Here is a 12,486-nt window from a genome sequence, read left to right on the forward strand (position 1 = left end):
TGACCTCCACCAATCAGCTGATTGAAGGGAACTGCCATGTTTGTGTGAATGCTGCAGCCTCTTCAATGTTTACATCTGTGAAAACTACTTTCACGCATTTATTAGTGGAATTAGGTTTATGTGATCTGTGGAGGTTGAGAAATCCAGAAGTTCAACAATACTCTTGTTATTCTAGTTCACATAATACACTTACTAGAATAGACCTCACAATAGGTACTCCATCTATGCTTCCTTCTGGTCATAGCAGGGGCCTAGCTAAAGGCTCAGGATCTTGGGTGCAAAAGTTCAACTCGCGGCGCCCCCCTCCGTACACATACCTAAACCGTGCTGCATACAGCTGCAAAATCAATTTACAAACACAATCTAGCTCCTTTGCATAAGCTTTCCCTCTAGTGGTACGCTGGTGGTTCAAAGAGTAGAATATCTACCATGGACTGTGTCTGAGCATTCTTTTGTCATTGATTATGAATGGTGGGGGATTTGGGTTTGATAGAGTTGAGGTTAAATCCGTTTTGGTTGAACCTGCTTGATGGTAATGCTAGAACAGAGGAGGCTCTCTTGGAATTTTTTCAGATTAGTATTGGCTCTTGCTCAGTGTCTCTAGTATGGGATGCTATGAAGGCATTTATACTAGTATATACAGAAGATTAGCTTACACAATTCTAAATAGAGGTCATGAGGACAAATTCAGCTACAAGCTTTAGATGAAGATCAAAAATATATATTATCCCATTAATTAGCCAAAAATAAATGGGAAATGGGCGGAGTCTCAACTTGCGGATAATCTGAAAGGTGTTTCATAAAAAAAGTGTCTTTTTATGAAGTGAAAGGTCTTTGAGGAAAGGGAAGCAGAGGGTTGTGTTTTGGCTTCTGGAATTAAAGTAAATCATTGAGAAGGCCTGATATTTCTCCAGTTATAAAGAAGGTGCTTTTTTTTTTTTTTTTACTAATTTTAAAAACCTATATGTTTCTAAGTTAAGTCTGGATTGTGAAGAACTTTATGAACATTTGGCTTGAGTGCAATTGCCAAATTTATATAATGATCAGAAAGTGATATTAGAGGCTTCTTATATACTGAATGAATTAAGGCTAGAACACCTTCAGCTTAGCTTTGGGGTACACTACCTAGAGACTTACGCCCTGTACAGAGCTTCTTCCGTGTGAGGGGCCTTGCACAGGTTAGGGTCTCTGGGACATCTCCTTGGCCTATACAGTAGATACTTGACACTAGAGAGACAGTTTTCTTCTTTATGGAGAAGAAATAATTTGCATACTTTTTCCCAGGACTTCCTATACCAACTGGATTTCCTCAAGGTAAACTTGTATTCCCGAAAGGGAGATTCACGAAGAGGAGTTGATACTGTATGATGAAAGAATGATACATGTTATCCAAGGCCATATCCACTGAAAAGACATGTATGGATTCTCTTCACCTCTTCCTCCCAGGCTTCTTAGAGTTACTTTCAGCATTGTGAGGCTCTACAACATTCTTCTGAGCAAAGCATTCTGGGTGGGAGTTTAAATGGCACATGAATGGCTAAATAAGCTGATCTCTCCATAAATCCCCTAATTACATAGAATACATGAAGAGACTAGGTCTTAGCGAGCTGGTTCATCAAAGACTGCTGACTCACATATTATACAATTTGCTTATAAGCAAAAACAGGAACAATTATCTCACCTGGCTTTTTGGACTCAACCACGATGAGACCACAACATGGAGGACAACATGGAGGGAATGACATCTTTGTTCTTGTTCTATTAGGAGATATGAAACAACAGTCATCAGGATATCTATCTGTGCTTCATCAGTTCACTATCTTAGAGCTTCATGATATGAGCAGAGGAAAATTTAAATGATATATTCAGTGGGTCATCTTATGTGCAACAAAGCCAGAAGTATTAATCAAAACAAAAAAATACTTCAGGCGAACACGCCAAACATCCATAGGCCCCATACACTCACTATACAAGTCTTTTTGGTACATGCTGGGCCCATAAGTATTGGCATACATTAATTTTCCTCTACAGAGTAGTCAAAAATACTGATCCAGTGGTTGACTCTCGGGATGATCTGCCCCTATTGTAGCAGAAGGCCACTTCGAGTATGCTTTCCTTACTTCAGTTACAGCAGCGGCCCTATTGAATTTGCAATTTGGTTTTTCTCTCTATCACTTACAAGGGCCACGATACAAAATTGAGATCAGTGTTCTAGGGCCCCCAGAGGCCTGTTAGCCATACCATTGTGTAAAAAACCTTCTGACATAGCATGTACCTTTTAACATGTTAGAAATCTTCATTAATGGGGGTGAAGGTGCTGAAACCCCACAGTTTGCCAAAATGTATGGCAGTAGTGCTCTGCCCTGCTTGGAGTAATGTAGAAGCTCCAGAGAGAGTGTATGGAGTGCATACACCAGTTGCTGATAACAGCCGATTGGGCAAAGCACTCGGTTTAGTGCTTCTGCCCATTTATTTTAGCAATTGGTGAAGATCTCACCACCTAAACCGCCACACTGAACAGTTCTGACAATTCACTATGACATGTCAGAAGTTTTTTTGAAGTTGAGTTACCGTAATCAAAACAACCAGAAGAATAAAGTTATGCTATTTATATGGCATGGTGGATGCCATAAAACACACACATAAAATAAGAGCCAAAAGCAAATAGCAGATTTACTAATATTGCCCCTCCCACTGAAAAACAAATAGTAGAAAAACACTAAGGGATGTGCATCCCAAAATGGTGTCCTTGAAGAAAAAAATCAAAGCCCTCATACAACTAGTAGCATTACCCCCTTACTTATTGGAGCAGCATATAGTCGCTGTTAGTGCAGTTGTCAGCCAGAAGTTTAAGCCCTGCTTTGGTACCTGACTAGAAGGAGGATAGGGGAGTAAGAGGAGACTGGCACTCGCCAGCAACTGTCTGAAAAGTGTAGTAGCACTGCTGCACAAGCTTCCTCTCCACCAGCTAGAGCCATGGCCGAGGAAGGGAGACAGGAGACCACACATGCATTGCCAGCACCATGTTGGAGCCCTCCAGGCAGTGCGATTTTGCGGTGGCTTGTTGGAGGCTTAACGTTGGTGGCTTTACCATCCCCCGCCCAAGTTAGGCTGGCACATCATCACTACAAAGACCAGCCCCTCTATTAGGAAAATGAGCGGAGGATGAGCCCACCTGAAGTACCAGACGAACATGCAACATGAAAATCTGGAGGAAAAATAAGACTATGGACCAGATACACTAATACAAAGTGAACTTCATTTATCAAAGTGTGAAATACCACAGGCGCATTAGTCAGACCAAAAGGCATAATCAAGTTTTCAAAATGTCCCTCTAGAGTGTGTTAAAAGCAGTTTTCCATTTATCCCCCCCCCCCCCCCCCCACTACCCTAATTAAATTATAAGCACCATGTAAATCTAACTTAGTAAACCAACTGGCACCCCTTCGCCGACTAAAAAGATTGAGTATGATTGGCAATGGGTACGGATCTTTATTTAATTCCCTGAAATCCAAAAAAGGACGCAAGCCCCCATCCTTTTTCTTTGCAAAGAAGAGCTAGTGGCAAATAGAGAGTGAGAAGGACGAATATGCCCTGTTTTTTAGACTGTCCTGGATATAATCTTTAAGGGACTGTCTTTAAGGAACTGTTAGAGTGTACCTACGGCTTTTGGGTAACCTACAGCCTGGGATAAGCCCAATGGAACAATCCCCTTCTCCATGAGGTGGTACCCTGTCCACTCCCTCCTCACAAACTCCTGTATGAAGGCAGGTACATCAACCACCTAAACAGCAAATACCTTCATGGACAAAAAGTCTCGACTACATGAAGGATTCCATTTAATAATATCCCCCTTTTCTCAATCCACCACTGGGTTATGCAACTGCAATCAAGGGAAGCCCAACACCACTTGTGTCAGGAGGGATCCCATGAGATCCCTAATAGTCTTGGTGTGAAATAAACCAATTTTAATACATGGAAGTTGTCAGGAGGGGACTTGTGGTCGCCAGTGGTGGTGCGCGGCACTGCCGCCCGGGAGTCGCTTGGGGTGGTTGGTGTCCGGGCCGATGTCAGGTGTGGGGTGCACGGCGCTGCTGGGCGGGGCCTTGGCGGCCGGGCTCGGCGTTCCCCTGTTAGGGGGCATGGCTGGAGGAGGGCCTGACTTCATGCATTACCAGCTGGTACGTAACCAGGCTCCACCCCGACCTAGGCTGGGTTTTGGGTATTTATCTCTGCAGACACTGTCAGTCCCTGCGAGTGGTTGCTAATTGTTCTCCAGCTAACATTTACTCAGGTTGCTCGCTCCTGTACTCGGACCCGGTTTACTCTGACCTATTGTCTCCCTCTGGATTCCTTGATAGTTCTTTGGTGCTTATTGACTCTCTTAGTTTTGACTTGGAGTTTTGTTATTTTCTGTCTTCTGGTTAGTTGGTCTCTCCTGTCCCTGTTCCCGGGGTTCCTTCAGTGCAGAGTAGGGACTGCCACCCAGTTGTCGCCCTGGGTGTAAGCCCAGGGGGCGAGTAGGTAGGGACAGGGGAGAGGGTTGGTTGTAGGGACTTCCTGTCACTCATTCCTAACCAGCCCTGACAGAACCACTGGCCATACAAAGATTTGGGGTAGAAGATTGACCCCGAGTATCTGTTCATCATGGAGGCAGTTACTGTGGTTATAAATCAGGTGCATAAAATTAACGAAGGTAGTACAAGATTTGTTGACTTGTCTCTCGCACGAGGAGCAGGCGGTGGCAAAGACTCCGGCAATGGTATCACAGGGACCCATGTCTGTTTGTGAACCCAAGGCGACTTTACCTGGCTTCTTTTCCGGTGACCATAAGGCATTCTTTGCGTTCCGTGAGGGATGCAGACTATATTTTCGTTTTCGGACACAATCCTCTGGGTCAGAACATCAGAGGGTTGGAATTGTTATTTCCAGACTAAGAGGGGACCCACAGAATTGGACTTTCTTTACCATCAGATTCCCCCTCTCGTCAGTCGGTGGATGCCTTCTTCTCTGCCTGAGGTCAGGTATACGATGAGCCAGATCGTGCAGGGTATGCAGTTTCTAAATTATTGAGCCTGCTTCAAGGTAAAATGATGGCTGAGGAGTTTTGTTCGAAATTTCGACAGCTTTGTGTAGAGTCTGGGTGAAATGATCGAGCCTTAAAGGACATTTTTTTGACCAGGCTCTCTGAGTCAGTAAAGAATTGTTGTTGGGTCATCTGGAGCCTAAGACGTTAGAGACAGCAATGACGTTAGCAGTACGAGCTGACTGGCGGCTGAGGGCCAGAGGGGGTCACTAGATCGGAAAGTCTCACCTTGGCCTGTAAAGAGCCACACCTCAGTTCCCCTGCTAACCAGATTGAGAAGATGGAACTGGGATATCTGTCAGTATCTGAGCGTCGGGCCTTCAGACAAAGAAACAGGTTGTGCTTCTACTGCAGGGACCCTGGACATCGTGTCGCCACCTGTGACCAGAGACAGTAGCAGGAAAACTTCTGCTCCGAGACAATCTCCAGAAGGATCGCCTAGGAGCTCAGGTACTTCCGGGTTTTTCCAAGTTGCTTCTCCCCTGCTCTATGTTGTTGGGCTCCTGCATCATTTCTGGTCATGCTTTTGTCGACTCAGGGGCGGCAGTTAATTTTATGAATTCCGAGTTTGTCAAGTCAATAGCTTCTGAGTTGCTAGATTTAAATCCCAATATACAGGTCTCTAGAATTGATGCCACCCTGCTGGCCGCAGATTTGATAAAGAAGATTACACTGGAACTAAGATTTTCGGTGGGAGCTCTACATACAGAGATCTGTACATTTTTGGTGATTGAAGATTTATCGGTTGATGTTGTTTTGGGGCTACATGGTTGCAGTTACATAATTCCGTTATCGAATGGGCAGCTTCCGAGTTGATACAGTGGGGTATCGGATGCCAAGACCATTTGACAACTGTCCAGTTGCATTCCTCTGGTTGTGAGGTGGTCAGCCTACCTAAGTATTTAGAAGGATTCGCAGATGTATTTTCCAAACAACTTTCAGAAGTTTTTCCCCCCTCATAGGGAGTGGGATTGCAAGATTGATCTCCTCCTGGAAGTAAGATTCCTAAAGGGGGTATTTACAATGTTACTGTGCCAGAACGGGACACTATGAAAGAGTATCTAACTGAGAGTTTGGGCGAGGGCCATATACGCCATTCAGAGTCTCCTGCTGGGGCCGGACTGTTCCTTTTCTAGGAGAAGGATGTTAGTCTTTGGCCTTGTATTGATTATCGGGCGTTAAATATGATTACTGTAAAGAATCAATATTCGCTTCCATTGATTCCCGATTTACTTAATCAGGTTATGGGGGCTAGATGGTTCTCCATGCTCGATTTGAGGGAAGCTTACAAGCTAATTAGAATCCGTCTTCGAGACAATAAATTATTTGCCAAATTGGAGAAGTGTCAGTTCTACCATTCCACCATTTAGATGGATTCCGATAAGGACCTCGCCATAACTGAATGGTGCCAACCGACCAGTCTAAAGGCTCTGCAGCACTTTCTCGGTTTCGCAAATTTTTACCGTAAGTTTATCAGGAATTTTTTCGTGGTGGCTAAACCATTGATGGACCTAACCAAGAAGGGCGCTGATTTAGTTAATTGGTAACCTCAGGCAATAGAGGCTTTTGTAGGTCTGAAGGCGGCATTCTCATGAACCCCTGTATTGATAAAACCTAATCTTAACCTGCCTTTCATGGTGGAGGTAGACGCGTCCGAACATGGGGTGGGTGCGGTTTTGTCACAAGGCTCTCTTGCCAAATAACAGCTGTGTGCTTTCTCTTCCAGGAAATTCGGTCCGGCGGAAAGAAACTATGATATTGGCAATAGAGAATTATTGGCCATCAAATGGGCATTTGAGGAGTGGAGACATTTTCTGGAAGGAGCTAAGCATCAAGTTACAGTATTTACTGATCATAAAAATTTGATATACCTAGAGTCCACCAAGCGTCTTAATGCGCGACAAGCCCGGTGGGCCTTATTGTTCTCATGCTTTAATTTTGTCGTTACATATATCCCAGGGTCTAAGAACGTCAGGACTGATGCTTTATCTCACAGTTTTGGAGCTCCCGAGCAGGAAGATTCCCACTCTGAGGGGATCTTGCCACCTGGGATAGTGGTGGCGGCATTGACGTCAGACATATCCAACCAGATTTTGGCGGCTCAGGCTGACGCCCCAGTTTCTCTTCCAGAAGGGAACCTTTTCGTACTCAGTGCCTGGCAGTTGCAGATACTGGAGGAGGTCCATACATACGTCATAGTGGGTCACCTGGAAATCCATAGTATGTTAGAATTATGCAGACGTTTGTACTGGTGGCCACGGATGGCCCAGGATGTCAGGAGTTTTGTGGAGGCCTGTACCATCTGCGCTCGTGGAAAGAGTAGGAGGAGACACCCTGAGGGGCCTATACTGCCACTACCTGTTCCATCCAGACCATGGTCACACTTATCCATGGATTTTATTAACGACTTACCTGTTTCTCAAGGATATTCGGTAATATGCGTGGTAGTTGACCGTTTTTCTAAGATGGCTCATTTTGTTCCATTGAAGAGATTACCGTCGGCTCCTGAATTGACGTCCATTTTCATTGAGGAAGTGGTACGGTTGCATGGCATCCCCAATGATGTAGTGTCTGATCGGGTGGTACAATTTGTGGCCCGTTTTTGGCGTGCGTTCTGTTAGAACTTGGGGGTGGGGTTATCATTCTCTACGGCCTTTTCCCCTGAATCCAATGGAAAGACAGAACGCATGAACCAAAATCGCTCTACGTGAGCGATCGGCAACAGCAGTGGGCAGAGTTTTTGGCGTTGGCAGAATTTGCTATTAATAACCATTGCAATTCCACATCCAGTACCTCGCCGTTTTTCTGTAATGTGGGTTATCACCCCAGATGTTCGTTGCGGGGTTCTTCTGTTTCTGAGAACCCCGCAGCTGATGCTAGAATTGCCAAGCTACAAGAGGTTTGGGGTGAGGTCCGACAAAATTTAGAACAGGCCAGGAGAGTTATGTTAAAGGGTGATGATAATAAACGCACCATCTCGGATTCCTTCGCCGTTGGTCAGTTGGTGTATCTATCCTCCAATTTTAATACATACATCTGGGACACAATATATCAAAACTTTCTGTGACAAGGAAGTGGTGTCAATAGCAGACACTAGAATTGGGTACCCCTAAACTCATGCATTTGACCACTTCATGATGAATCAATTAATCCCAGCTCATCAATCTAAGAACACTGTAACAAAATTTTTTCCATAAGCAGAAAAGATCTCGTATGGAAGGTCCAGGCTGGAGGATGATATCCAGATGACATACAGGCCCACGGGAACCTTCCCTCCAACCTCCAGGCCACGTAGCCTTTCAGACCGAGATCTGTAATGTGGACAAGTCTGGACAAAGTGTCCGTTCGGCTGACAGAAAACAATGTCCACCAAATCAGACTCTGCCTCCTCTCTTGGAATCACTGGACACAGATGCCAAATTACATGGGTTCTTCTGCATCCGCCGATTCCATAGAGAACTCAGGTGTTTGTTCACCATGTCGTTCTCTCACACGCCGTCCAATGGCATGTCATCATCCAAACTGTGAGGCACAGCATGGAAAACCATCAGGTATTTTATTATTGAATACAATGAACGAGGCATTCCGAGGGAACGTCCAAAGATAGGACATGCCACAATTTTTCCCCGCACTGTAATGCAGAGAAAAAAACGTTAATTTATATGGGGTTCATATTCGTGCGAGATTTGTGCATCTCACAACACACAAATCTCATGCAATTTTTCTCGGTCGTGCGAAAGGGGCCTTAGGGAGACTTCACATTGGTGAAAAAATTGTGCAAGCTTTGTGCATTGCAAGATACACAAAGAACTCACAAAAATACAGCTGATTATTTACAACGGGTGTTTTCATGTGGTGGATTTTTTTCTCGCAACAATGCTGCAAAATGGGAAGAACGCAGCGCGTGCTATTTCTGTGGTAGTCTCGCACAATAGAACATGCAGATATGCAATTTCTCGCACCACGCATAGCACATGGGTGGGGTGTTTGAGTGCTTTGTGAGTTGTGCCTGAGAATGTAGGACACGACTCTGTTGCCCATCTGAATGGACCATCACTGTGAGATTTGATCACTTGATATTACACGCACAAAGCCTGAGGCTGCACTACTAATAGAGTCTGATCACATCCCGTAAGATGTACTGTTATCATGGAGATGTCATGTGAGGCTAAATGACCAAATACATGAATGTCTCCACCTGCACACACGGAGCCCGCACTATTCACGGCAGTAAGCTTGCAAATATTTATGTAGGTAATGTACACAAGGTTTTCCATATGTATGAAATAAGTGAAATGCAGGAGCGGTGAGCGGCACTATGATAGTAACTGAAGGGCGTTTGTTGTGGGTTATGGCACCTCCTGGTTATAAATCACCTGCATTTCTTTAATGGGTCATTGACAATATTAACTCACAGGCAAACAGTTTTTCCTGTCTATGCCCATTAGTTTCTAACAGGAGAATTGTCAGAGGAATCACACATCCTCCCATGTGAGCAAATAAAGTAATACAGAACATCAGAGGAATTCATAATGCAAATGCCCCGTCCCGCCCCTCCCATTGCAAATATTGGCAGGGGGCGGAGGGAGGACGGGGGGGGGGGGGCTCCGTGCACTGCTCTCGACTCTTCTAGCCTCCTCCCCCTGCACAGAGGGACACCGTATATCGGCCGGGCATACAAACCCAGCCGGTATACGGTCGTCTGAATGAATGACTGTGATTGGACGCATCCAGCGCTGGCTCTGATTGGCTCAGCCGGCTGTCACTCAGCCAATCAGAGCAATCTCTTGCTGGAGGTGGGGATTTTGAATCCCTGTCATTATGAAAGTCCCCCTGTCGGCTGACAAGTCCCGAGAGTGCCGCCGGGGACAGTGACATCACCTGTAAGGTGAGTATTGATTTTATTGACTCATGAAGTGCAGCTCGGGTGTTTATTGCTGCCAAAAGCACGATACCAAGTTGTGCTGCATTTTCAACTGCTGCCCATTCATTTCAATCGGCAACGCAGGGCTGAAAACGGCCAAAAATATAACATGCAACACTGTCAAAGTGCCACGTTGAAGACTCTGCATTTTCAGCCTTGTGTGAACAGCCCCTATGAGATGAATGAAAACATTGTACAGTGTTTAGCGCTGTGCTGTAAAAGGTTAGGCTGGCTTCACAAAGCTGAGAATCAGGCATGAGTTTTGTGCGTTGTGAGACACACAAAACTCGTGAGAATATGAACTCCATACTTCTGAATGGATCATACACATGAGCGATGTTTTCCCTCACTGTGATGCAGCGAGGTAAAAAATTGTGGCATGTTCTATTTTTCTACATTCCTTGGAACTCAAGACCCATTGATGTTAATGGGACCTAAAATGCATTATATGGCTCTCGCATGCCGTGCGATGTGAGGTTTCCAATTGAAATCAATGGGAAACACTGCCAATTTTTTCACAGAAGGGATGCTAGGAGATTTTGCCTGAAAAATCGCCTCTTATCTGTGGGTATAAGACAAGTTAACGAGTGTGATATTGGGCCAAGTTTCTCACCCTGATATCATGCTCACCACGTGCAGTTAGCCGGAGGCAGCAATGAAGATGGAACTGGTCTGCTGTTATAGCCATCAGTGCTAAGAAATGACAAGTTGTGTGTAAGATGCTTTAAAAAGTGGACCAGTCTTATAAACGGCTGTAGTTTGCTTGGACTGTGCACTGGCTCTTCAGCAGAACCATTCTTAACATCCTCCTCTGACCACTTTCATCAATAAGATTTCAGAAACTGATCCACAGAAAACTTGTCATGTGATCTCATCTTGCAATGCTCCAATCATGAAAGGGCGGGACTCAAATAAAGGGTCCACTGAGTGTACATTTACTGTATGCTGCATGTACTATGCCTATTATATATACACTATACTGTATACTACATTTTCCTGTATATTTGTACTGTATACTATTTGTACTGTATTTATTTATATATATTCTCTATACTAGTACATGCGCTATACAATATATACATATACTGTTACATGTACATTACCTCAGTCTTCTCAGTGCGTCTGCCTCTTCTGTGTAATTCGTTCCGGATTTGTTTCTGTTACTTCCCCGTAAGCTTGTATATAGGAGGAGGCTGCCTTGTCATAGATGATGGGAGTGTCGGTGGCAGATTCCCAGCAGCTCTGCAGCCTGCGGGCACAGAACACATCAGCCGGCCATCAATCACCGGGATATCCAGCAATATGATACTGTAAGGAGCCGTGAACTGTGATAATCTGCAGGAATACTGCGGGTATTTATCATCAGGAGATGTTTTACACCATATCCTACAATATGATACTGTATGGAGCCGTGAACTGTGATAATCTGCAGGAATACTGCGGGTATTTATCATCAGGAGATGTTTTACACCATATCCTACAATATGATACTGTACGGAGCCGTGAACTGTGATAATCTGCAGGAATACTGCGGGTATTTATCATCAGGAGATGTTTTACACCATATCCTACAATATGATACTGTACGGAGCCGTGAACTGTGATAATCTGCAGGAATACTGCGGGTATTTACCATCAGGAGATGTTTTACACCCGCTTTCTGGCAGCTTTTCTTCCCTTCTTCAAGTTAAAGATGCAACAAATGTATCAAATGTCGCACAATGCTGATAAATGTGTAGCATGATTAAACATCGCATGTCTAGATGTGGAGACACTTTGTACACCACCGGCTACTGGGGGGAGATGGCAGCACATTTTGCAACTTTTTAAAAAGTCAGATGATAAATGTCTCTAAAAACTTCACTCCGCTCACACCTCGCCCCCTTCCCCAGACACTTCTGAAAAGTGAACAGGCGTAACATCTGTTCTTTTGGATGCAGATAAATAGTGCAAATTACACCAGAAATCTGGCACAGCATCAGTAATAAATGTGCTCTATTGGACTACTGAACCTGTGTATCTAATCCTGTCATGTACGATACTGTGCTGCTGAGCCTGTGTATCTAATCCTGTCATGTACGATACTGTGCTGCTGAGCCTGTGTATCTAATCCTGTCATGTGTGATACTGTGCTGTGAGCCTGTGTATCTAATCCTGTCATGTGTGATACTGTGCTGCTGAGCCTGTGTATCTAATCCTGTCATGTGTGATACTGTGCTGCTGAGCCTGTGTATCTAAACCTGTCATGTGTGATACTGTGCTGCTGAGCCTGTGTATCTAATCCTGTCATGTGTGATACTGTGCTGTGAGCCTGTGTATCCAATCCTGTCATGTGTGATACTGTGCTGCTGAGTCTCCGTATCTAATCCTGTCATGTGTGATACTGTACTACTGAACCAGTGTATCTCATCTTATGTGTGATACTGAGCCTGTGTATCTAATCCTGTCATGTGTACAGTGTTTACGTAAATGGTTG

The 12,486-nt window shown here is 44.6% G+C and overlaps 1 protein-coding gene across 1 annotated transcript in view; it reads right to left on the bottom strand.

Moving 5' to 3' along the window:
* LOC136627523 (von Willebrand factor A domain-containing protein 5A-like) overlaps window positions 1-11,150 on the bottom strand; it is a 176,455-nt gene extending 165,305 nt beyond the window's left edge. The window contains exons 1-2 of the mRNA XM_066602705.1: window positions 11,114-11,150; window positions 1,682-1,758 (exon numbers count right to left, since the gene is read on the bottom strand). Of these exons, the coding sequence (XP_066458802.1) occupies window positions 1,682-1,745 (64 nt within the window). The 5' untranslated portion in view covers window positions 1,746-1,758; window positions 11,114-11,150. The remainder of the gene's footprint in view (window positions 1-1,681; window positions 1,759-11,113) is intronic.
* Window positions 11,151-12,486: the final 1,336 nt, after the last annotated feature.

This window comes from Eleutherodactylus coqui, chromosome 5 (genome assembly GCF_035609145.1).
Source record: "Eleutherodactylus coqui strain aEleCoq1 chromosome 5, aEleCoq1.hap1, whole genome shotgun sequence".
Taxonomy (NCBI): Eukaryota; Metazoa; Chordata; class Amphibia; order Anura; family Eleutherodactylidae; genus Eleutherodactylus; species Eleutherodactylus coqui.